General features: G+C 44.6%; 2 protein-coding genes across 4 annotated transcripts in view; one reads left to right on the forward strand and one right to left on the reverse strand.

Annotated features, from left to right (window-relative positions):
- Positions 1-25,997, reverse strand: part of LOC123774910 (allatostatin-A receptor) — a 395,408-nt gene that overhangs the window by 235,082 nt on the left and 134,329 nt on the right. The window lies entirely within an intron of this gene.
- Positions 4,980-25,997, forward strand: part of LOC138358612 (uncharacterized protein SPEM3-like) — a 28,223-nt gene continuing 7,205 nt past the window's right edge. Inside the window, exon 1 of the mRNA XM_069316681.1 lies at positions 4,980-5,048. Coding sequence (XP_069172782.1) covers positions 4,980-5,048 — 69 coding nt within the window. The remainder of the gene's footprint in view (positions 5,049-25,997) is intronic.

The raw sequence follows: 25,997 nt of genomic DNA on the forward strand, positions 1-25,997 counted from the left end.
GCGGGGACGCTAAGCCCCGGAAGCACCTCAAGGTAACCTCAAGGTAACCCCCTGGTGACACTAACCATATAGATAAGAAGATAAGATTCGTGCTAGAATCATTGAATATAGATGCGAACAAGCTTGAATGGTCCCCAAGCATATATGCAAATATATTTAGTATATATATATTAAAGGTGGATTTAAGTGGGATCATTGCCACACAATTATCTTAATAATACCTTATTAATATCCCCCTTGTCTAATTAAACAGTCTCCGTGGTGTAGTGGTAAGACACTCGCCTGGCGTTCCGCGAGCGCTATGTCATGGGTTCGTATCCTGGCCGGGGAGGATTTACTGGGCGCAATTCCTTAACTGTAGCCTCTGTTTAACGCAACAGTAAAATGTGTACTTGGATGAAAAAACGATTCTTCGCGGCAGGGGATCGTATTCCAGGGACCATAGGATTAAGGACTTGCCCGAAACGCTACGCGTACTAGTGGCTCTACAACCATGTAACAACTCTTGTATATATCTCAAAAAAAAAAAAAAAAAAAAAAAAAATAATGATAACATCTGGTGTAATACTTGAGCTGAGACTACTCTTCAAATGCTCCTACTGAATGAAAGATTTTTGACACTTGAGGAGACTATAAGTGGAGCTATAAGTAGCATACATATAATAGTGACGGGTCTTAAGATCACCACGAGGAGTGGGGCATCGTTTGATGGTGAAATGGTATTGCTTGCAGTCACTTTCATCCTTGCTCAGTTTGTAAATTGCTTTTACCCCACGTTTCTGGTATCAATAATCACGAAGGATATATATTAGATCTATATTTGATCTGTTTCCAGTAATCTTGTGTGATATGATGAACCGATTTGGCGTCCTTGAGCAAGGAAAAACCTTTGAGATGATTGAAGGGTTGATGTTTATGTGTTTACGAAGATGAAGATTAAGCCACCCAAAAGGTGGCACGGGCATGAATAGCACGTAAGTGGTGGCTCTTTTGAGCCATTACCAGTATCAAGAGCTGATACTGGAGATCTGTGGAGGCGCGACTGCACCCTGCGTGACGGGAGATGTCTCCTGTGATGTGTTTACTAGTTGTGTTTTTACGGGGGTTGAGCTTTGCTCTTTCGGCCCGCCTCTCAACTTTCAATCAACTGTTTACTAACTACTTTTTTTTTTCCCCACACTACACACACACACACACACACCCCAGGAAGCAGCCCGTGACAGCTGACTAACTCCCAGGTACCTATTTACTGCTAGGTAACAGGGGTATTCAGGGTGAAAGAAACTTGTGTTTCTTGTGATGTGTTTATCTGCTGGGTTCTCTATTATATGTAAGTGGGTACGCCAGTAGCAATCTGTCGTCAGAGAGGTGATCCTCTCAAGGGAGTGGATTGACAACGACTACATAATTATTGTCATTATCTACTGTCTATCCATGGTTAGGTTAGGTTAGGTTAGGTTAGGTTAGGTTAGGTTAGGTTAGGTTAGGTTAAGGTTTGGTTTCATTATATTTAGTTACGTTAATATGGTGTATTATTGACGAAAGCATAAAATATGGACTGTGAAAACTGTTTCAGTGTACCCGATATTTCTGTTTACATTAAACCAAATTCTTCAAATAAAACGATCTTAGCATATACTTTTTATATTTAAAGCAACGATTTATAATACAATAACGTTATAACTTGAGAATCTCTGTATACGACAAAGTTTCATTTACCAGTTTACATGTAGACTTTATGGAATTGTAATATGCTTTCAGCTCATCACAAATATCTAGATAACTATCCAGGTGGATTGAAGGGAGCTGTGGTTTCACATGGCAATGGGTTAGCTGTGAGGACGGGCTCGCAGTAGACAACTGCTGACTCCTGTTAGCTGGCTGAGAGCTCTCCCTTCCCATAGCTCATGGTAAGCCTTACCCTACTAGTTTTACACACAGGAGGGTACAGGAGCAGACGACTGCTGACTCCTGTTAGCAGGCTGAGAGCTTTCCCTTCCCATAGCTCATGGTAAGCCTTACCCTACTAGTTTTACACACAGGAGGGTACAGGAGCAGACGACTGCTGACTCCTGTTAGCTGGCTGAGAGCTCTCCCTTCCCATAGCTCATGGTAAGCCTTACCCTACTAGTTTTACACACAGGAGGGTACAGGAGCAGACGACTGCTGACTCCTGTTAGCAGGCTGAGAGCTTTCCCTTCCCATAGCTCATGGTAAGCCTTACTCTACTAGTTTTACACACAGGAGGGTACAGGAGCAGACGACTGCTGACTCCTGTTAGCTGGCTGAGAGCTTTCCCTTCCCATAGCTCATGGTAAGCCTTACCCTACTAGTTTTACACACAGGTGGGTACAGGAGCAGACGACTGCTGACTCCTGTTAGCTGGCTGAGAGCTTTCCCTTCCCATAGCTCATGGTAAGCCTTACCCTACTAGTTTTACACACAGGAGGGTACAGGAGCAGACGACTGCTGACTCCTGTTAGCTGGCTGAGAGCTTTCCCTTCCCATAGCTCATGGTAAGCCTTACCCTACTAGTTTTACACACAGGAGGGTACAGGAGCAGACGACTGCTGACTCCTGTTAGCTGGCTGAGAGCTTTCCCTTCCCATAGCTCATGGTAAGCCTTACCCTACTAGTTTTACACACAGGTGGGTACAGGAGCAGACGACTGCTGACTCCTGTTAGCTGGCTGAGAGCTTTCCCTTCCCATAGCTCATGGTAAGCCTTACCCTACTAGTTTTACACACAGGAGGGTACAGGAGCAGACGACTGCTGACTCCTGTTAGCTGGCTGAGAGCTTTCCCTTCCCATAGCTCATGGTAAGCCTTACCCTACTAGTTTTACACACAGGTGGGTACAGGAGCAGACGACTGCTGACTCCTGTTAGCTGGCTGAGAGCTTTCCCTTCCCATAGCTCATGGTAAGCCTTACCCTACTAGTTTTACACACAGGAGGGTACAGGAGCAGACGACTGCTGACTCCTGTTAGCTGGCTGAGAGCTTTCCCTTCCCATAGCTCATGGTAAGCCTTACCCTACTAGTTTTACACACAGGAGGGTACAGGAGCAGACGACTGCTGACTCCTGTTAGCTGGCTGAGAGCTTTCCCTTCCCATAGCTCATGGTAAGCCTTACCCTACTAGTTTTACACACAGGAGGGTACAGGAGCAGACGACTGCTGACTCCTGTTAGCTGGCTGAGAGCTTTCCCTTCCCATAGCTCATGGTAAGCCTTACCCTACTAGTTTTACACACAGGAGGGTACAGGAGCAGACGACTGCTGACTCCTGTTAGCTGGCTGAGAGCTTTCCCTTCCCATAGCTCATGGTAAGCCTTACCCTACTAGTTTTACACACAGGAGGGTACAGGAGCAGACGACTGCTGACTCCTGTTAGCTGGCTGAGAGCTTTCCCTTCCCATAGCTCATGGTAAGCCTTACCCTACTAGTTTTACACACAGGTGGGTACAGGAGCAGACGACTGCTGACTCCTGTTAGCTGGCTGAGAGCTTTCCCTTCCCATAGCTCATGGTAAGCCTTACCCTACTAGTTTTACACACAGGTGGGTACAGGAGCAGACGACTGCTGACTCCTGTTAGCTGGCTGAGAGCTTTCCCTTCCCATAGCTCATGGTAAGCCTTACCCTACTAGTTTTACACACAGGTGGGTACAGGAGCAGACGACTGCTGACTCCTGTTAGCTGGCTGAGAGCTTTCCCTTCCCATAGCTCATGGTAAGCCTTACCCTACTAGTTTTCCCTGAACACAATACAAGCAGGTCCCCAATTACTTCCTCCCAGTCTCTCTCTCTCTCTCTCTCTCTCTCTCTCTTTTCATCCCTTTGCTCATCAATATTATCTAGTCCGAGGGCGTTCAAAGAGCCTGCGTCAACTCTAAGTATAGGGTATTGTTCGATAAGGATCTGGGTTAGCTGCATCGTCATTTATCTTTCATATTCAACCTCCATTCTGTTATGTACACTATTGATCTGATGCTTTCTGATCTGTATCGCTGACATACTTTGAATTCTCATATAACCCAAGAAAAAAGCCTGCAGTCAAAACCTTGCAACAAAAGGAATCTTTAAATCAGTTCTTTCGTGCTTTTGATAGAAAATCACAATGTATTTATTTTCTACTAGCAGTGAAATTCTAAGTCTAACTATATTGTTTCGATAAGTTGTGGCTATGAGAGCTTTCCCTTTTCCCAGGTGTACATAGACCAATCTTTTCTATGGAGACTCTATAGAAAAACTCTATAATCTGGTAAGTAGAGCTTACCAGATTATACACTTAAACTGTAATGGACCAAACTACTGGATTTCCAGAGGCGATACCTATAAGAAATATTACTACCCGAATGCTAAGGAAGAGTTTAGCCTCCTTTACAGCATTTGGATTATCGTATATTGTCGCAACTGATCGTTGTGTTAACTTTACTTCTTAACTATTCCAGTATGTGAAAGCCTGGAAGTATGGCATAAGTTGTCTAGTGTTTATCAGCCCGAAAGTCAAGCATCATCCCAGCGATTCCATCAGTTCTGAAGTCCCTGATTCCTCAGTTACGAAGTCCACGATTCCTCAGTTCCGAAGTCCATGATTCCTCAGTTACGAAGTCCACGATTCATCAGTTACGAAGTCCACGATTCCTCAGTTACGAAGTCCACGATTCGTCAGTTCCGAAGTCCACGATTCCTCAGTTACGAAGTCCACGATTCGTCAGTTCCGAAGTCCACGATTCCATCAGTCCCGAAGTCCACGTTTCCATCAGTTCCGAAGTCCACGATTCCATCAACCCCGAAGTCCATGATTCCATCAGTTCCGAAGTCCATGATTCTATCAGTCCTGAAGTCCACGATTCCATCAACCCCGAAGTCCACGATTCCATCAGTTTCGAAGTCCATGATTCTATCAGTCCCCAAGTCCACGATACGGAGGTTCTGTGCAGGGAAGACTGAGGAGTAGGACAAAGGACCGCCGTTCGTAATGTTTGCAGCGAGAGATGCTCAAGACTCCCTTGGCTACTTTCCATTCCAATTTGTCTTCAGATGTGAGGTAAGAGGACCGCTCAAGCTATACAAGAAGAAACTCTTAGAATTTGGGACATCAAAAACCTTCCCCCCCTGCAACCAAATGAGTTCACATCGGCACAGATCAGTTGAGAAAATTGGCTAGGAAAGCGAAGGGTACTATGAGGAGAAAGCACCAAGTCGTTACGACTATATAGCACTTGAAAGGAATAAGGATTTAGGGTGGGATGGGAAGAAAGGAATGGTGCCCAACCACTTGGACGGTTGGGGTAAAATGCATTTCCAAAACTGAACAAGTAAAGATGAAGACCACGTTTGATAGAAAAAGTAATCCTGGCGATTACTGAGTTCGATGTATATCTTGGAGGACCTCCAACAACCAAATGAAGTACCACACTGCTCGGACACTCCGATGGTCAATGGTCCTCCAAGAGTACATACTTTAACCAAGAAATCTTCCAAGAAGGGGGACAATGTTACTGCACATGTTTAGTCGCAATTCTTTACAGAGAAGTAACACAATAGTGTGTAACAAAAATTATTAACTCTGCCCTAAGTTCAGATCTTTCACTTTTTCACCCTGGTGAGGGAGGCACAATAGGATTGGTTATGGTTAGGTTAGTTTCCCCTGCAGACCTGTGTTCTCAGTCTCACTCTCACACTCACACTCACACACACACACACACACACACACACACACTCACACACACACACACACACGCGCGAAGATTTTCTACGATGAATGCAGTCAGCCCTTCCAGATTATTCGGTTGGAGCCCCTGCATGGTGCCCCGTTGCTTCCAGATCTGGAGCCAGATTCACGAAGCACTTACGAACCTGTACATCTTTTCTCAATCTTTGGCGGCTTTGTTTACAATTATTAAACAGTTAATGAGCTCCGAAGCACCAGGAGGCTGTTTATAACAATAACAACAGTTGATTAGCAAGTTTTCATGCTTGTAAACTGTTAAAAATAAATGTAACCAAAGCCGTCAAAGACTGAGGAGAGATGCACACGTTCGTAAGTGCTTGCGTAACTGCTTCGTGAAACTGACCCCTGGATATAAGGCTTGCAACACACACTTGACTCTGCAAAGCCAATAGAAACGAAGCATTCACAGCTGGTTAATTAGACACTTAAGATAATGAACGTAGAGACTGAATAGAACTTTGAAACATTCCGTTATCTTGGCTGTATATATATCACTCCCTGTTCAAGGTTGTCTCTTGGTGTTTTGGGATCACTTAATGATTTTCAGGGTGTTATTTCATTCCCGTTCACTGTTAGTTTTGTTCAGTCGAAAATTATTTCATTCCCTGATTGTTAATTGACTTTGTGTCCTTGTGATATCTTTTCATTACTGCCAGACTGTCACAATCTCTTTTTCCATAGTTTTCTGTCAATAAATTATTAAATTTTTATACACACACACACACACACACACACACACACACATATGGAATGCATTACTCAGTGATGTGGTGGAGGCTGACTCCATACACAGTTTCAAGTGTATTTTGACCAGACCACACACTAAAAGTTGATTGTGACTTACAATCGACTTGAGAATGGTCCAGGACGGACCGAAACGTCGTCGTCCCTTCAACTTTTAGTGTGTGGTCTGGTCAACATACTTCAGCCACGTTATTGTTTCAAGTGTAGATATGATAGAGCCCAATAGGCTCAGGAATCTGTACACCAGTTGATTGACAGTTGAGAGACGGGACCAAAGAGCCAGAGCTCAACCCCCGCAAGCACAACTAGGTGAGTACACACACACACACACATTCATTCTTTTAAATACTTTTAAAATTAGGTATGATAGGGAAATGGGACAGGAGTCATTGCTGTAAACAACCGATGGCTAGAAAGGCGGGATCCAAGAGTCAATGCTCGATCCTACAAGCACAAATAGTTGAGTACAAATAGGTGAGTACACACACACACACACACACACACACACACACACACACACACACACACACACACACACACGTACTCAGGGAAGGGGGGACCGTCATACTAATACTTGAGAGAGTGGGAGGGGGGAACCCCACACCAGCACGGGGTCGTACATACACATCTTGATGACACAGCCGCTTCCGTGTAGAACAAGGAGTGTAAATGACGTAGATGGTATTGATGTGTTCGGGATGGGAAGAGGGGGGGGGAGGAAGAGATACGATAACAGAACAGGGAAATGAGATGAAGTGATGTTGGCAAGGAGATGGGAACATCAGAGGAAAATGAAGAAGACGGAGAACCATTTCTGGAAAGAGAGTAAATAAAATAAATAAAATGATAACTTGACAGAAAAGAAGAAACTGACGATAACGTGAATAAGAGTAAGCCTTGATAAGAAAATAGGACGAAGAGATACAAAAAAAATCAATTTAGAACAGAAATTGATACGGAAACAAAAATATATATATAAATATATTTGTAATATTTATCAATATATATTTATTACAAATATAAAACAAATATATATAAATATATTTGTACCAATACAGTAGGATACAAATAACAGTAATTTAGAGCAGAAAGCACTGGGCCAGAATTACTGTATAGCACATGGCGATATATGAGGACAAGGTATATGAGGATATGTGCAGGGAGTGGGAGGAATAGTGCCCAATCGCTTGGGCCATCGGTGTGTGTGTGTGTGTGTGTGTGTGTGTGTGTGTGTGTGTGTGTGTGTGTGTGTGTGTGTGTGTGTGTGTGTGTGTGTGTACACACCTAGTTGTGTTTGCGGGGGTTAAGCTCTGGCTCTTTGGTCCCGCCTCTCAACCGTCAATCAACACGTGTACAGATTCCTGAGCCTATTGGGCTCTATCATATCTACACTTGAGCACACACAAACACACACACACACACACTACACTACACTTGTGTGTGTGTGTGTGTGTGTACTCACCTAGTTGTGCTTTCGGGGGTTGAGCTCTGGCTCTTTGGTCCCGCCTTTGTGTGTATGTATGAACCTATATCCAGAAAAGGCGTGCGAAACCCTTTCATCTGCTTTACCCTCCCCCCCCCCTCCTCCTCCTGAACCACATCTGAGAGCATTCTATAACCCAACCAAAAAAATAGAAAAAAACCAGACAAAATTATAATGGAATCACACGGAGAATTCCAACCCTTCGGTGCTGACTGTGTATTAGTGGGAGAGGAGTGAGAGGGAGAGGAGAGAGAGGGAGAGGAGAGAGAGGGAGAGGAGAGAGAGGGAGAGGACTGAGGAGGAGACGTGAAGGAAGAGGAGAAGAAAAAAGAGATGGAGAGAGAGATCAGTGGTGGATCCCATGGGAAATAGAGAAGCAGATTCCTACAAGAGGCGGATGATTGGAGGAGCATTGGAGGTGGGAGGGAAGGAGGGACAGGGAGAGAAGGGGAGAGGGAGAGAGAGGGGAGGGGAAAGAGTTGGAGAAAGGGAAGGAGGGATGGGATGGCAAAAGTGGGAACTGAGATAATGAGGCGAAGGGAAAGACGATCCCTTAAATCGTTGGGTGAGGGAACTGTCTTGTGATGGGTTGACCTGGTGATGGGTTGACCTGGTGATGGGTTGTGCTGGTGATGGGTTGACCTGGTGATGGGTTGTGCTGGTGATGGGCTGACCTGGTGATGGGTTGACCTGGTGATGGGTTGTGCTGGTGATGGGTTGTGCTGGTGATGGGTTGACCTGGTGATGGGTTGACCTGGTGATGGGTTGACCTGGTGATGGGTTGACCTGGTGATGGGTTGACCTGGTGATGAGTTGTGCTGGTGATGGGCTGACCTGGTGATGGGTTGACCTGGTGATGGGTTGTGCTGGTGATGGGTTAACCTGGTGATGGGTTGACCTGGTGATGGGTTGACCTGGTGATGGGTTGACCTGGTGATGGGTTGTGCTGGTGATGGGTTAACCTGGTGATGGGTTGTGCTGGTGATGGGTTAACCTGGTGATGGGTTGACCTGGTGATGGGTTGACCTGGTGATGGGTTGACCTGGTGATGGGTTGTGCTGGTGATGGGTTGTGCTGGTGATGGGTTAACCTGGTGATGGGTTAACCTGGTGATGGGTTGTGCTGGTGATGGGTTAACCTGGTGATGGGTTGACCTGGTGATGGGTTGACCTGGTGATGGGTTGTGCTGGTGATGGGTTGTGCTGGTGATGGGTTAACCTGGTGATGGGTTGACCTGGTGATGGGTTGACCTGGTGATGGGTTGACCTGGTGATGGGTTGTGCTGGTGATGGGTTGACCTGGTGATGGGTTGACCTGGTGATGGGTTGTGCTGGTGATGGGTTGTGCTGGTGATGGGTTGTGCTGGTGATGGGTTGACCTGGTGATGGGTTGACCTGGTGATGGGTTGACCTGGTGATGGGTTGACCTGGTGATGGGTTGTGCTGGTGATGGGTTAACCTGGTGATGGGTTGACCTGGTGATGGGTTGACCTGGTGATGGGTTGACCTGGTGATGGGTTGACCTGGTGATGGGTTGACCTGGTGATGGGTTGTGCTGGTGATGGGTTGTGCTGGTGATGGGTTGACCTGGTGATGGGTTGACCTGGTGATGGGTTGTGCTGGTGATGGGTTGACCTGGTGATGGGTCGACCTGGTGATGGGTTGACCTGGTGATGGGTTGTGCTGGTGATGGGTTGACCTGGTGATGGGTTGACCTGGTGATGGGTTGACCTGGTGATGGGTTGTGCTGGTGATGGGTTGTGCTGGTGATGGGTTGACCTGGTGATGGGTTGTGCTGGTGATGGGTTGACCTGGTGATGGGTTGACCTGGTGATGGGTTGTGCTGGTGATGGGTTGTGCTGGTGATGGGTTGACCTGGTGATGGGTTGACCTGGTGATGGGTTGACCTGGTGATGAGTTGTGCTGGTGATGGGTTGACCTGGTGATGGGTTGACCTGGTGATGGGTTGTGCTGGTGATGGGTTGTGCTGGTGATGGGTTGTGCTGGTGATGGGTTGACCTGGTGATGGGTTGACCTGGTGATGGGTTGACCTGGTGATGGGTTGTGCTGGTGATGGGTTGATCTGGTGATGGGTTGACCTGGTGATGGGTTGACCTGGTGATGGGTTGTGCTGGTGATGGGTTGTGCTGGTGATGGGTTGACCTGGTGATGGGTTGTGCTGGTGATGGGTTGTGCTGGTGATGGGTTGACCTGGTGATGGGTTGACCTGGTGATGGGTTGTGTTATACTCAAATTCTGTCAGTTGAAATGTAACCAATCACAGGCAAGTAGGCCTCTGACGTCTTGCCAGACAGAGGAGCATCAGGATGCTCCCAGCAGCCTCAGTTATCCTCACAGACCCAGAGTAGAAGGACCTCGGCTGGCCAGTTATACACCTGTTTGCCTCACTCAATAAATATATACAGAAGCGACTACTGTGTCTACATTCAACCCGAACAAGGCAAACGAATACTGGTAGCAGCAGTGGGATCCAGAAATTTTTTTTCTGGAAAGAAAAGTTCAAGTACCCAGCATCGCCTCGTGTTCCAGCCGCCACCGCCACCGCCATAAGCCGCCATCCTGCCACCCACGCATCAAATATTGTGCCAGACCGGGGTCCTGCCATCAACCACTACTCCAGGCTAACGTTTTAGAAGTAAGGGTCAATATTTTCCTGTGAGAACGCTCACTCATCAGTGAGGAGGAAGGAAGCTTCCCGCGCCAGCCATTTTTGAACCTCGCGCCACCACGTGGGAACCACCTATTACACCCACCACCACCACCACCCAAGCTGACAGTATCAAGCTTCGTGAGGGTGCAAGCTACTGCAATCGTCGTCAGCCATCGTCGCAGGTATCAACTGGTTATTCCATCGTCGCAATATTGTCGTCGTCAGAATTTATCTTCGTGCCTCTAGCCTGAACAGTGTGGGGTCCCTGAGTCTCGCGCCACCGCCGCCAGGAGCGCTGCCGTCGCATCCAGTTTGTAAACACGCCTCACATGGGCCTCTTCAGATCTTCACGACGCTTCTCCTACTTTGGCTACTGGTGATCCTCATAAATTACAACCCTGAGATAAGTAATTGCTAGTTGAGAACAACGTGCCAAGTGTTAAAAAGTGACTTATGTAATAATTCCCATAATATCCTGTGAATTAACCATTCAGTGACTTGTTAAATATTGGAGCTGGTTCAGTACTGCACTCCCCACAGTTTTCCTGTGTGATTTCAACATTCCTGCTTCTTACAGTAATTTCATTGAATTTTAATTGTTCTCCTAGAGTGTTATTGGTAAATTCAAATTCCAGTGAATTAAGAAATCCTTGTTTTAGTAGCAGTTAAGGATTTGTGCAATATAATTTTTTTTAATTTCTCCAGACCTAACTTGAAATTTATCCTTTAAGCATTTTATTTTAAACTTTTACCATAGGAGTTATATACATTCCTGTGTCCAGTTTATGTGCTACATCCATATTTCTTGCATTGCCACTTGTTGTGTTGAATCTTTTTAATGAAATTTTGCAATTGCATTTCCCAGTTTTTATTCTAAATTGCTGTGCTTAGTCTGGTTTAATTAATTTACATACATCTAATTCCAGTCATTTTTTAATGGAAGATTGCTAAATTTAGTTTACAATTTGCTTGTTCTTAATTATTTTCTTGCCTAGCCCAATTTAATAATTTTATTTCTGCCATTTTTACTTTAGCCAAGTTGATATTTTTGTGTGTGTTTATTTTTGTGTATACTATTTCTGATGCCAGGTGCACTTAATTATAATCTGCGTTCAAATATTACCTCCACGGCTGTGACAATGCCTACCACTGTTGAAACCCCTTCAGAATCAATGGGAACAGTTGCTTGTCCCAATGGCCAGAGATCAGCTCAGGAAATGGCTATTCCTCTTTTTGCTGGGGAATCGCGTTTATTAGAATCATGGTTTAGTAAGGTTGAAGCGAAAACAGTTGCACGTTTTTCTAAGCCTACTGATGCCGAATACTTAGCAATTGCACGGTCAGCCGTGGACACAACCAAAGGTGATGCACGTTTTGTTGTTGATGAGAAAGCCATTGTTAGCCTTCAGTCTTGGCCTGAATTTAAGGATTTCTTTCGCCGTCGCTTTGTTAATAAAGGAGACCTTGACCCATATAGGTTAGTCAAGAAAATTGCCAATGCCACCATGCAGCCTGGTGAATCGTTTAATGCGTTTACTAGCCGTCTCGATCAGTATCTGTATGCCTTAGTTTCTGCTATGAATAATTCAACTTGGTTAGATAAAGACAATAATCTGTCCCCTGAGGCTATGGCCAAAATGATAGCATTTGGTACTTTAATGCATTTTGCCCCCGAGCATACAAAACCAATCGTTGAGCAACAAAATTTTGGTGTTAAACATGAAATTGGTGAAGTATTTGAGGCTATTAACAATGCCGCAGATAAACTAGCTCCCCGAAGTGCTCAACTGTTGCCACCCTCTGATGCTGTAAATGTAGTCACAAGCTCTCAGCATCCTCCCACAAATTCTCAAAACTCTTGGTCGCAGAAGCGTACCCATGCTCGTAGCCCCCAGTCAAATTCGCCGCCTCATAAAATGCCGAAACGCCATAGTCCACAACCATCCACTCCCTCATGTTGGCATTGTGGTAAGAGTAACCACCTTGCAAGGGACTGTTGGTCCGCCCCTAGATCATCACCTCCTAGACAATTCTCTCGGCCCCCTCATCAATCTAATCATTCTAGGCTTCCATATTGCACGTACCATAAACAAGTTGGTCACCACACTGCGGATTGTAGAGCTAGGCAAAGGACATCTCCACCTCGTAACTCCCATGGTCAGTCTTGGCGAGGCTCACAGCGTCCAAGACATTATCAGAACTCTCGTAATTACAACTCCCAGCCCAGCTATAATGCAATTTCAAATTATAATGCTCAGTCACAGAATGCTGGAGCTCAGAATGTTCACTCCATGTCGTCGGGAAACCCCCAAGGCCATCCGCTAACCAATTCAAGCTAGCCAATCCTAGTGCCCTCCCTGTGTATTCAGTAGCTACCCAAAATAGGTTTGGACACTTGACAGAGGAGGACACTGACTCTAGACCAGTTGTAGATGTTGACGGATCCACAGTAAATTTGACACAAACAAGACGCAGATATCCCAGACAACATAAGTCAAAAATAGTAACTTGTCCAGTCTCAAGTGATGGTCCCCTTGTATCAGCCATTGTACATGGTAGAGTTTTAAAAGTTTTTCTTGACTCAGGTGCAAAAATTAATATTGTCAAGCCCTCAGCTCTTAGAGACATTGAAAGTATGCACCCTACTATTTTAAAACAGTCACACATACCTTTTCTAAGTGGTATTTCAGGAAATAAAGTAAAAGTTCAGGGTGAAATTGACCTCCCACTCAAGTTCAATGATGTCACATTGTCTATAACATGTTTAGTTGTTGACATTATTCATTTTCCTGGAGACATTCTCTTAGGTCTGTACACCATGATTGATGAAAATATTGCATTGTTTCCCCATCGTTGGAACATAAGTATCAAAGACCACGTCATACCCTTGTGTAGCATGTATCGACAGGGCCACGAGTTCAACCTTCAATCAGATTATGTTAATTTTGTTGACACCCGCCTTGCTAGCGTAGGTTTGTCAGATCATTGTCGTGGTAGCATACCCGAGAAAACAGGCACTCGATTGAAGCATAGTAGTTGTGCAGTTGTTAAGGAGAATGAGTATCGGGACTTTCTGGAAGGGGACGCCCTAACGGATTCTCGTTGTCTCGCTCGCCTGGCAGCTTCCATCTCTGAAGTCAGTGGTTCCACGGCTACTGACACTGTGCTACACCCTCATTCTCTCACCAGAATAAGAGTTAAGGTTCAGGGAGTGCCTGAGTTGTCGGATGTGATTGCGGAAAGTGAAACATGTAAAGTGAATGGTACATTTGTTGAACCCTCCTGGCACACAGTGCAGGATGGTACTGTCTCACTTTTTATCGCGAACACAAGTAATGCCGATATCCATCTCCAGTCTGGTACCCATGTTGTAGATTTTGCCCATTACTCGTTACCGGTGCGAGTTGTGGATGATGTCTCCATGGATCATACTGTTTGTACACTCACACCAGGAGAACAGGGATCTCAGCCAGAGGTGCAAGCGCAACACCTCAGTCCTACTGATTTTCCTGACTCTGTGGCTCAGCTTTTGGAAATTTTGAACAGGAATAGAGCTGTTGTTGCTCTACCAGGAGAAAAATTAGGTCTCACTCCTCTTATTACACATAAAATTCCCCTTGAACAAGGAACTACGCCTATTTATGTACCAGCTTACCGTCTTCCCCATTCTCAGAGAGCAGAAGCAGATAGACTTGTAGAAGAAATGTTACAGAGTGATGTAATTGAATCGAGTAATTCGCCATGGAACGCTCCATTGATTCTTGTACCAAAGCGAGATGGGACTTGGAGACCTGTAATCGATTATCGCAAGCTTAACAGAGTAACAATACCTGATCGTTTCCCACTTCCAGTTCTAAATGATTTGTTGCAAAGTATTGGTCGAAACAAAGTATTCTCAACGTTAGATTTGTTGCAGGGATTCTGGCAAATCCCCCTTGATGAGGAAAGTAAACAATTGACAGCCTTTAGTACTCCCAATGGTCATTTTCATTTCAAAAGAATGCCGTTTGGTTTGCGTAGTAGTCCAATAACCTTTTCACGGCTCATGACAAATCTATTTCGTAGATTGATAGGAAGTACGCTTCTAGTTTACCTTGATGATCTCATAATCATGTCGCAAGATGTTCAGACTCATTTCCAGAACCTTGAAAAAGTACTTGCAAAGCTCGCTGAAGCTAATTTAAAAATAAAGCTTGCAAAATGTTCATTTTTAAAGCAAAAGATTAATTTCCTAGGTCATACAGTTACACCTTCAGGTATTACATTGAATGAATCAAAAATTATTGCTGCCCGTGATTTTCCAACACCTCGTACCGCAGAAGCCGTAAGACAGTTCACAGGTCTTGTAGGATTTTATCGTTCATTTATTGCTGGATTCTCTATTATAGCCGCTCCGCTTTACAAGTTGCAGAGAAAAGATGAACCCTTTGTTTGGGGAGAGGCCCAGGATCAGTCATTCAAAAAACTCAAAGCAGCCTTGATTTCGTCACCTGTCCTTAGGTATCCAGATTTTTCTAAACCTTTTACGTTGGTTACAGATGCTAGTGACATAGGTCTAGGTGCTGCATTACTTCAAACAGAAGGTCACAGAGATCACGCAATAGCTTATGCTAGCCGCACATTATCCAAAGAAGAAAAAAATTATAGTGCAACAGAACGAGAAGCCTTGGCAGTTGTTTGGGCACTTAAACATTTCAAGGATACAATTTATAATTACCCAGTTCATGTTCTTACAGATCACCAACCATTAATTCCCTTGTTCAAAAATAAGAATCCAGTTGGAAAGTTTGCTAGATATTTGCTCACAATTCAAGAATTCAATCCCACATTTGGATATATTCCAGGAAAGCAAAATGTTGTAGCGGATGCGTTTTCTCGACACGTAGCTGCGATTCAGTTAAATTACCCAGCATTAGATGCTACAGTAGTAGAAACGGAACAAAGACAAGACCCCATATGGGCACCCGTCATTAAATTTTTGACTAAGCAAGACACTCGCCCGATTCATAAACCACCAGTACCATTGAAAGAACTAGTTATGTTGGACAATTTACTGTGTAGAGTAGTAAAGCTAGGGACAGCCTCGAGGAAATGTTGTCAGTTAGTTGTTCCAGCTGTCTTGGTACCAACTGTGTTAAAAATTATCCATGATGCTCCTGCAAGTGCACATCCAGGAAAGGATCGTACACTCCAACAAGGTCGATTGAAATATTTTTGGCCAAAAATGGCTAAGGAGATTGCTCATTATGTTGACAGATGTTTAACTTGTTTACAGCACAAGGGACATGTTTCAGGACCTAATCCAATTCAGGTGTACCCAGCAACTAAAGCTCCTTGGGAACGAATATCGATGGATTTATTGACAAATTTTGCGGAAACAGAGAAAGGGAACAAACATTTGCTTGTAATGGTCGATAATTTTTCACGGTTTTGCGAACTAGTTCCTATCCCGAACAAAACAGCAGAAACCATAGCCAGCGCATTCCATGACCAAATAATTTGTAGATATAGTATGCCTAAAGTAATCCTTTCAGATAATGGTCCGGAATTCAGTAATAGTATTCTAACTAGCTTGTGTGATTTATATAACATCAAAAAATGTAGCATCATGCCTTATCATCCGGCAAGTAATGGACTAGCTGAACGTACTAACAGGAAAGTGTTAGATGCCTTGAGAGTCACGTTGAATTTTGATAACAACAATTGGGATGATTTTATACCCTTAATTCAGTGTGCTATAAATTCTTCAATTAATGTTTCTACTGGTGACACACCTCACGCTATTCTTTATGGTACAGATAAGATCCTCCCTAATGAATTGATTAACGTACCTCCTACTCCCTTATATAACGTAGATGATTTTGTTCAAGTGAAGCGTAGACAAATGCAATTAGTATTCAAGAAAATACGAGAACAACTGTCCAAAGCAACAGCCGAGTTCACTCTAGCAAGGAATGCACGAGCTAAACCCAATAAAATAACTATTGGATCTGTAGTAATGATACTTAACCAACACAGGTCTGGTCCTATGTACAAGTTAACTAAGAAATTTTTGGGTCCATATAAGGTAATCGAGCTTATTAAAGGTAACAAATACAGACTTAAGAACTTGTTAACAGGAGAGTATATAAATGAACATTTAGACCACATGAAGTTAGCTAAAATGACTGTTGACGAGACTGATGAGGAAGATGACAATGAACTTACCCAGACAGATACTCCTACTCGGACACCACCTCCTGTGGTTGACAGACCACTGGATGTTCAGCAACCCCATACTAGCAATTATAATCTTAGATCTAGACCTCTCGTTTCAACCGTGCACTCACCACATGTCCATTGGCTAGATGTTAACGAGGATATCTCTCAAGATGATAGTTTGTCGCATGAAGTTTCACCTGTTCCGGACCTTCAGTCAGAGCCAGAGTTGTATAGTGCTCTGGATGAGCTAGGTGTAGATATCCGCAGAATTTATAATTGATTGCACTCTGTAGTTATTCTGTTTGTTTTGAAAAAAAAAAAAAAAAAAAAAAAAAAAAAAAAACTCAATTGCAGTATTTCTACCACATGTGTCTTATTATTACCATTATATATAATGTATAGTTTTTCTCAACTTTATTTTGTTATGAATTAGATGCCATTGTCAAGTCTACTACCATTTGTATTTTTACAGTGCTTGTCATAAGAGTTATTATTGTTCTAGCAACCACATTGTGGCCAGTGAATCCTGACTGCTATCACGCAGATGTTAGTCTTCTTGATCCAGGTCTTGTATATGCTTGTAAATATATTGCACATTATATATATTGTACATTGGTCTTGTAAATATATTGTATATTTCGAAAAAAAAAAAAAAAGAGAAAAAAAAAAAAAAATTATCTATCTTGAAATTCAATTGTGGTTGTTAGGTCAGAACTTTGTTCTATTAATGTAATAATTGTTTAATTTTGTATGGTTTTCAAGCACATGCCATTAACACATGTTAATAATTTTGTTTAGGCAATACCTTGAGTTGTATTGTTCATATCTGATCAGTAGACATACACATGTTCTTAATACTCTGATTTAATCAAAGCATTGTTACCATGATTTTCACCTATTATGATGAATTTTTTTTTTGGTGCATATATGCCGAGTTGTTTGTATTACGCACACCTGATCTTCTTTCAATGTTTTATTATGCAAATTTCACATGTAAGCCATTATTGTATGCCACCGAGGTCCTTTCAGTATCATTGTAACTATATAGCTAGCCAGAGCTTGTCGACAAGGGACGTCGACTTGGTAGCGTGTCCGAGCGGTGTTATACTCAAATTCTGTCAGTTGAAATGTAACCAATCACAGGCAAGTAGGCCTCTGACGTCTTGCCAGACAGAGGAGCATCAGGATGCTCCCAGCAGCCTCAGTTATCCTCACAGACCCAGAGTAGAAGGACCTCGGCTGGCCAGTTATACACCTGTTTGCCTCACTCAATAAATATATACAGAAGCGACTACTGTGTCTACATTCAACCCGAACAAGGCAAACGAATAGTTGTGCTGGTGATGGGTTGACCTGGTGATGGGTTGACCTGGTGATGGGTTGACCTGGTGATGGGTTGACCTGGTGATGGGTTGACCTGGTGATGGGTTGTGCTGGTGATGGGTTGTGCTGGTGATGGGTTGACCTGGTGATGGGTTGACCTGGTGATGGGTTGTGCTGGTGATGGGTTGACCTGGTGATGGGTTGACCTGGTGATGGGTTGTGCTGGTGATGGGTTGTGCTGGTGATGGGTTGACCTGGTGATGGGTTGACCTGGTGATGGGTTGACCTGGTGATGGGTTGTGCTGGTGATGGGTTGTGCTGGTGATGGGTTGACCTGGTGATGGGTTGACCTGGTGATGGGTTGACCTGGTGATGGGTTAAGCTTTAACAAGAGAGCAGTAAACAACAAAACAGGAGAACAGTATACCGGTGGAACATATCTAGACGAGCCAAAGACCAGTCTACCTGAACTCCCTCCTCATACGGACGTAAACAATGGGAAGGTCAGGTTAGGTCGTGTCAGGTGCGGGAGAGATAAGAGTGACATGAGTTACGTTTGCGGGCTTCCTAATCCGCTGGGGATTACTATTCTATAACTGGGGATTACTATTCTATATCAAAAGCACCTCGCACACCCAACAAGTTGTATAGAAGATGAAGAATAGACTAGGATAGATTACGGGCTCACCATAGCCCGTGCTACTTGCCCCGCTCCTGTGCCAGGTAAGTCCACTACGGGCTCACCATAGCCCGTGCTACTTGCCCCGCTCCTGTGCCAGGTAAGTCCACTACGGGCTCACCATAGCCCGTGCTACTTGCCCCGCTCCTGTGCCAGGTAAGTCCACTACGGGCTCACCATAGCCCGTGCTACTTGCCCCGCTCCTGTGCCAGGTAAGTCCACTACGGGCTCACCATAGCCCGTGCTACTTGCCCCGCTCCTGTGCCAGGTAAGTCCACTACGGGCTCACCATAGCCCGTGCTACTTGCCCCGCTCCTGTGCCAGGTGAGGCCACTACGGGCTCACCATAGCCCGTGCTACTTGCCCCGCTCCTGTGCCAGGTAAGTCCACTACGGGCTCACCATAGCCCGTGCTACTTGGCCCGCTCCTGTGCCAGGTAAGTCCACTACGGGCTCACCATAGCCCGTGCTACTTGCCCCGCTCCTGTGCCAGGTAAGTCCACTACGGGCTCACCATAGCCCGTGCTACTTGCCCCGCTCCTGTGCCAGGTAAGTCCACTAAGGGCTCACCATAGCCCGTGCTACTTGGGACTTTTTATTCCAGGTAGCGAATCTTAATTAAGCAACAATAGTCGATGTTAGTACTCAATCTGTCCCCTCAAATAGTACAACGCATTTTGACGTTGTGGTTTTAGGTTCATCTACTGGGAATCAAAAGTTCCAAGCAGCACGGGCTATGGTGATCCCGTTGTACTTACCTAGCACAGCCGAGCCTGCGCCTTTTGACGTATAATTCTCTGACGTATCACAGAATTGACGTGATGTCACGTTTTCTATCAGTGGGTCCTCAGTTACATTACGTTTGGGGCTATTTAACACATCGGTTTAGGGACGTTGTGACCATTGGAGAGGACGGGCAGGAGTACTGGAGTATCCAGGGCATACTGTTCTAGGTACTCTCCCCTGCACAGTACATAATAAGTACTTTGGGGGCATTATTCGAGTTAAGGGCTTGGATTATTTAACCATTTGGTCGTGTCCGCACCTCTCAGTAGTAACTAACATATCATTTTCCTTGTGTGAAGGTTCCCTGATCCAGTTATTATAGTTTAATAACCAAGTCGTAACTTAAAGTGGAGGCAGCATCAAATATTTTGTTGACAGTAGTAGATAGATAGCTCTCTCTCTCTCTCTCTCTCTCTCTCTCTCTCTCTCTCTCTCTCTCTCTCTCTCTCTCTCTCTCTCTCTCTCTCTCTCCCTCACTTTCTCTCTCTCTGTCTGTCTGTCTCTCTCTCTCTCTCTCTCTCTCTCTCTCTCTCTCTGTCTGTCTGTCTGTCTGTCTGTCTGTCTGTCTGTCTGTCTCTCTCTCTCTCTCTCTCTCTCTCTCTCTCTCTCTCTCTCTCTCTCTCTCTCTCTCCCTCACTCTCTCTCTCTGTCTCTCTCTCTCTCTCTCTCTCTCTCTCTCTCTCTCTCTCTCTCTCTCTCTCTCTCTCTCTCTCTCTCCCTCACTCTCTCTCTCTGTCTCTCTCTGTCTCTCTCTCTCTCTCTCTCTCTCTCTCTCTCTCTCTCCCTCCCTCCCTCCCTCCCTCCCTCTCTCCCACTCTCTCCCTCCCTCCCTCCCCCCCCCTCTCTCTCTCTCCCTCTCTCAGCTACCTACTTATCACCTCGCTTCATCTAGAAGATGTTATTCTTCAAGATGATCCACATCTCATTCACCATAAACACTCTTCCATATTTTAATCACCATCACCTGGTTCTTATATAATGCTATATATGATATATATAATGTATATAATATATATATAATGCTATTCACCCACATCTGAGGTTGCTATATAACTTCGGTTGTTATAGGACTGGTGTTATAGGAAAGGGTTAGACTAGTGATGGGAATAGTGATAGTGAAGGGAATGGGTAGATCAAATTATGAATTGCCAAATGAATGGGAGGCTGGCGGTAATGGGGGGTGATAGGAATGGAGGTAATGGGGGAAAGAGGAATTAGTGCATGTGCATTAGTACATTTAAGGGGCCTCGTAGCCTGGTGGATAGCGCGCAGGACTCGTAATTCTGTGGCGCGGGTTCGATTCCCGCACGAGGCAGAAACAAATGGGCAAAGTTTCTTTCACCCTGAATGCCCCTGTTACCTAACAGTAAATAGGTACCTGGGAGTTAGTCAGCTGTCACGGGCTGCTTCCTGGGGGTGGAGGCCTGGTCGAGGACCGGGCCGCGGGGACACTAAAGCCCCGAAATCATCTCAAGATAACCTCAAGATAAGATGGAGTGTATTACCGTTAGCTGATGATTGAAATAGTGAATAGAGAAGAAGAAATATGAAGAACTGAATAAGAATGTGGATAAAGAAAATGGAATGTTAAGGGAGAATAGACGAATGAGGGAACAGATGATAATAGAAATGAACGAATGAAGGAATTGAGGATAAGAGAAATAATAGAACCGAAAAAAGATATATGAGAAAGCGAGAGAAAATGGAAAAAGATCGAGGGAAATACAGGGAAAGACTGAATAAAGAATGAGGAGATAGAGGGAGAACGAAGTAAAGTTAAGAAAAAGCACAAACAAGGAACCAAATAAGATGTGAGAGGACACCAAGTCTGTCACTAACCCCTAGAGACCCAAGCATCAACCTGCAATCCAGTTTGCAATCAACGTGCAAATGACAAGCATTACCGTAGCATGCAGGCACAAGGGTGCCCAAGGAAGCACAGCCAGTACATAAAGATGATGCCCAAGGAAGCACAGCCAGTACATAAAGATGATGCCCAAGGAAGCACAGCCAGTACATAAAGATGATGCCCAAGGAAGCACAGCCAGTACATAAAGATGATGCCCAAGGAAGCACAGCCAGTACATAAAGATGATGCCCAAGGAAGCACAGCCAGTACATAAAGATGGTTCTCAAGGAACCATAGACAGTACCCAGTACATAAAGATGGTGCTCAAGGAGCCATAGACAGTACCCAGTACATAAAGATGGTGCTCAAGGAACCATAGACAGTACCCAGTAACATAAAGATGGTGCCCAAGGAACCACAGACAGTACCCAGTACATAAAGATGGTGCTCAAGGAACCATAGACAGTACCCAGTACATAAAGATGGTGCTCAAGGAACCATAGACAGTACCCAGTAACATAAGGATGGTACCCAAGGAACCATAGACAGTACCCAGTAACATAAAGATGATGCCCAAGAAACCATAGACAGTACCCAGTACATAAAGATGGTGCCCAAGAAACCATAGACAGTACCCAGTAACATAAGGATGGTACCCAAGGAACCATAGACAGTACCCAGTAACATAAAGATGATGCCCAAGAAACCATAGACAGTACCCAGTACATAAAGATGATGCCCAAGAAACCATAGACAGTACCCAGTACATAAAGATGATGCCCAAGAAACCATAGACAGTACCCAGTAACATAAAGATGGCACCCAAGGAACCATAGACAGTACCCAGTAACATAAAGATGGCACCCAAGGAACCATAGAAAGTACCCAGTACCCCCGTTTTCAAAATGTTTTTTACATTCATTTTAACTTACTACCTTCTAAATATATTTTCAAAATGATCTCTCTGAATGTGGTGTTATTATGAACACATATATTTATTATACTACTGTGCAGCAGAGCACATTCAAGGCTTTATATAATTATATATCATACTTACGAACCATGTCTCAAATATATCCTTTAAATCCAGAAATGACTATTATCCGTATTTACAGTAACTCTCGAAGTATTTCATACTTTGAAAAGTCACATATGAAAGAAACTACATATATATATCTTCGAAAGAGACGAGGAAATTTGTGTCACTATATCATAAACTTCTTTACCGCAACAGTTTTTAATATATAAAAATATTGGAACTGGGAATGAGTTATAAGCTAAATAATTTTGCAATGTGGTGAATATGGTACTGAGCTGATAAGATTCTTTGTGGTGCTTTGCGGATTATTTCTGGAGATCTTGAGATTGTTTGAGCCAAACAGAACACTCCAAGGCGTCAGAGACAATCAGATAGTTCCATATAGACGCGTGTGATTCCTCAGTTAATGGTGAGGAGGAGCTACAGTAAATTCTTCTTAAGAGTCTCTTTAATAAAATGGGAGTTACGATGGATGGTATTCACATTACATACATATTGAAGTGTAGATATGATAAGAGTCCAGTAGGCTCAGGAACCTGTGCATTAGTTGATTGACGGTTGAGAGGTGGGACCAACGAGCCAGAGCTCAACCCCCCACAAGCACAACTAGGTGAGCACAACTACGTGAGTACACACACACACACAAACACACACTGTATCTGCAATATAATATCTGTATTTTCCTTCTGCCAGCTGCCTAATGCAATGACCTAATTCCATGTGTGTGTGCGTACTCACCTAGTTGTGCTTGCGGGGGTTGAGCTCTGGTTCTTTGGTCCCGCCTCTCAACCGTCAATCAATTAATGTACAGATGCCTCAGCCTACTGGGCTCTATCATATGTACATTTGAAACTGTGTATGGAGTCAGCCTCCACCACATCCCTGCCTAATGCATTCCATTTACTAACTACTCTGACACTGAAAAAGTTCTTTTTAACGTCTCTGTGGCTCATGTGGGTACTCAGTTTCCACTTGTGTCCCCTTGTTCGCGTACCACCAGTGTTGAATAGTTCATCCTTGTCTACCCGGTCGATTCCCTTGAGGATTTTGTAGGTAGAGATCATGTCTCCCCTTACTCTTCTGTCTTCCTGTGTCGTAAGGTGCATTTCCCGCAGCCTTTCCTCGTAACTCATGCCTCTTAGTTCTGGGACTAGTCTAGTGGCATACCTTTGGACTTTTTCCAGCTTCGTCATGGTGTGTGTGTGTGTGTGTGTGTGTGTGTGTGTGTGTGTGTGTGTGTGTGTGTGTGTGTGTGTGTGTGTGGAGAGCGTAGCTCTAACCACGTAACAACACACACACACACACACACACAGGGGCCTCGTAGCCTGGTGGATAGCGCGCAGGACTCGTAATTCTGTGGCTCGGGTTCGATTCCCGCACGAGGCAGAAACAAATGGGCAAAGTTTCTTTCACCCTAAGTGCCCCTGTTACCTAGCAGTAAATAGGTACCTGGGAGTTAGTCAGCTGTCACGGGCTGCTTCCTGGTGTGTGTGTGTGTGGTGTGGGGGAAAAAAAAAAAAGTAGTTAGTAAACAGTTGATTGACAGTTGAAAGGCGGGCCGAAAGAGCAAAGCTCAACCCCCGCAAAACACAACTAGTAAACACTAGTAAACACACACACACACACACACACACACACACACTACTCACACACACACACACACACACACACACACACACACACACACACACACACACACACACACACAGTGTGTGTGTAAGAGGCCAGATACAAGGTATCATCTGGGAGAGGAAATTCTTCAGGAGTCAGAGAAGGAAAAAGACTTGGGGGTTGATATCACGCCAGACCTGTCTCCTGCAGCACATATCAAGCGGATAACATCAGCGGCATATGCCAGGCTGGCCAACATACGAACGGCATTCAGAAACTTGTGTAAAGAATCATTCAGAACTTTGTATACCACATATGTCAGGCCAATCCTGGAGTATGCAGCCCCAGCATGGAGTCCATATCTTGTCAAGGATAAGACTAAACTGGAAAAGGTTCAAAGGTTTGCCACCAGACTAGTACCCGAGCTGAGAGGTATGAGCTACGAGGAGAGACTCCGGGAATTAAACCTCACTTCGCTGGAAGACAGAAGAGTTAGGGGGGACATGATCACCACATTCAAGATTCTGAAGGGGATTGATAGGGTAGATAAAGACAGTCTATTTAACACAAGGGGAACACGCACAAGGGGACACAGGTGGAAACTGAGTGCCCAAATGAGCCACAGAGATATTAGAAAGAACTTTTTTAGTGTCAGAGTGGTTGACAAATGGAATGCATTAGTCAGTGATGTGGTGGAGGCTGACTCCATACACAGTTTCAAGTGCAGATATGACAGAGCCCGATAGGCTCATGAATCTGTACACCTGTTGATTGACGGTTGAGAGGCGGGACCAAAGAGCCAGAGCTCAACCCCCGCAAACACAACTAGGTGAGTACAACTAGGTGAGTACACACACACACACACACACACACACACAACCAACTATAAAAATGAATACAATTCCAGTCACTTAGTTCCCCAGTCACTCCATCCCCTTTGATCAATGACGCCCAGAAGGTGATTCTTATCTTAACTCCACCACCACAAATTTCCACAAAGTTTAGATGAAGTTAGTGAAGCTGGAGCCAGAGATAGGAACCTACACCACAGAGGTGCAGGCGATGAGTCACAATAACGTGGCTGAAGTATGTTGACCAGACCACACACTAGAAGATGAAGGGACGACAACGTTTCGGTCCGTCCTGGACCATTCTCAAGTTGATTGTGATGCCTTCTGCAGTTCTCATTATTACTACTATCCCCTACACCTTACTTTCCTCCTCAGCTCTCTCTTGCCTATTTATTGCCTGTCCCTACCTGTCCTCATGACCATTTGGTCACCATTTGGTCCGGGAGACATCTCCCGTCACGCAGGGTGCAGTCGCACCTCCACAGATCTCCAGTATCAGCTCTTGATACTGGTAATGGCTCGAAAGGGCCACCACTTACGGGCTATTCATGCCCGTGCCACCTTTTGGGTGGCTTAATCTTCATCAATCAATCAATCTGTCCTCATCACAATCGACTTGAGAATGGTCCAGGACGGACCGAAACGTTGTCGTCCCTTCATCTTCTAGTGTGTGGTCTGGTCAACCACAGAGGTGTTTCGCCACAAGAAAAAGAAGTCTCTCTCTTCACAACTGCTGTTTACATTTACATATATTTCGGCACTGCAATTTACACATGTAGTTTCGTGCCCGAAACGCTTTGCGTAATAGTGGCTTTAGGCACTGTTACTACTAGCTCTATCTATATCTATATATAGATAGATCTATAGATCTATATCTCTATAAATCAATGTTTGTATCACACACCTTGTGTGTATGTATTTTACCTATCTTGATGTTATCTTGAGATGATTTCGGGGCTTTTTAGTGTCCCCGCGGCCCGGTCCTCGACCAGGCCTCCACCCCCAGGAAGCAGCCCGTGACAGCTGA

Source organism: Procambarus clarkii, chromosome 84 (genome assembly GCF_040958095.1).
Source record: "Procambarus clarkii isolate CNS0578487 chromosome 84, FALCON_Pclarkii_2.0, whole genome shotgun sequence".
In the NCBI taxonomy this organism is placed as follows: domain Eukaryota; kingdom Metazoa; phylum Arthropoda; class Malacostraca; order Decapoda; family Cambaridae; genus Procambarus; species Procambarus clarkii.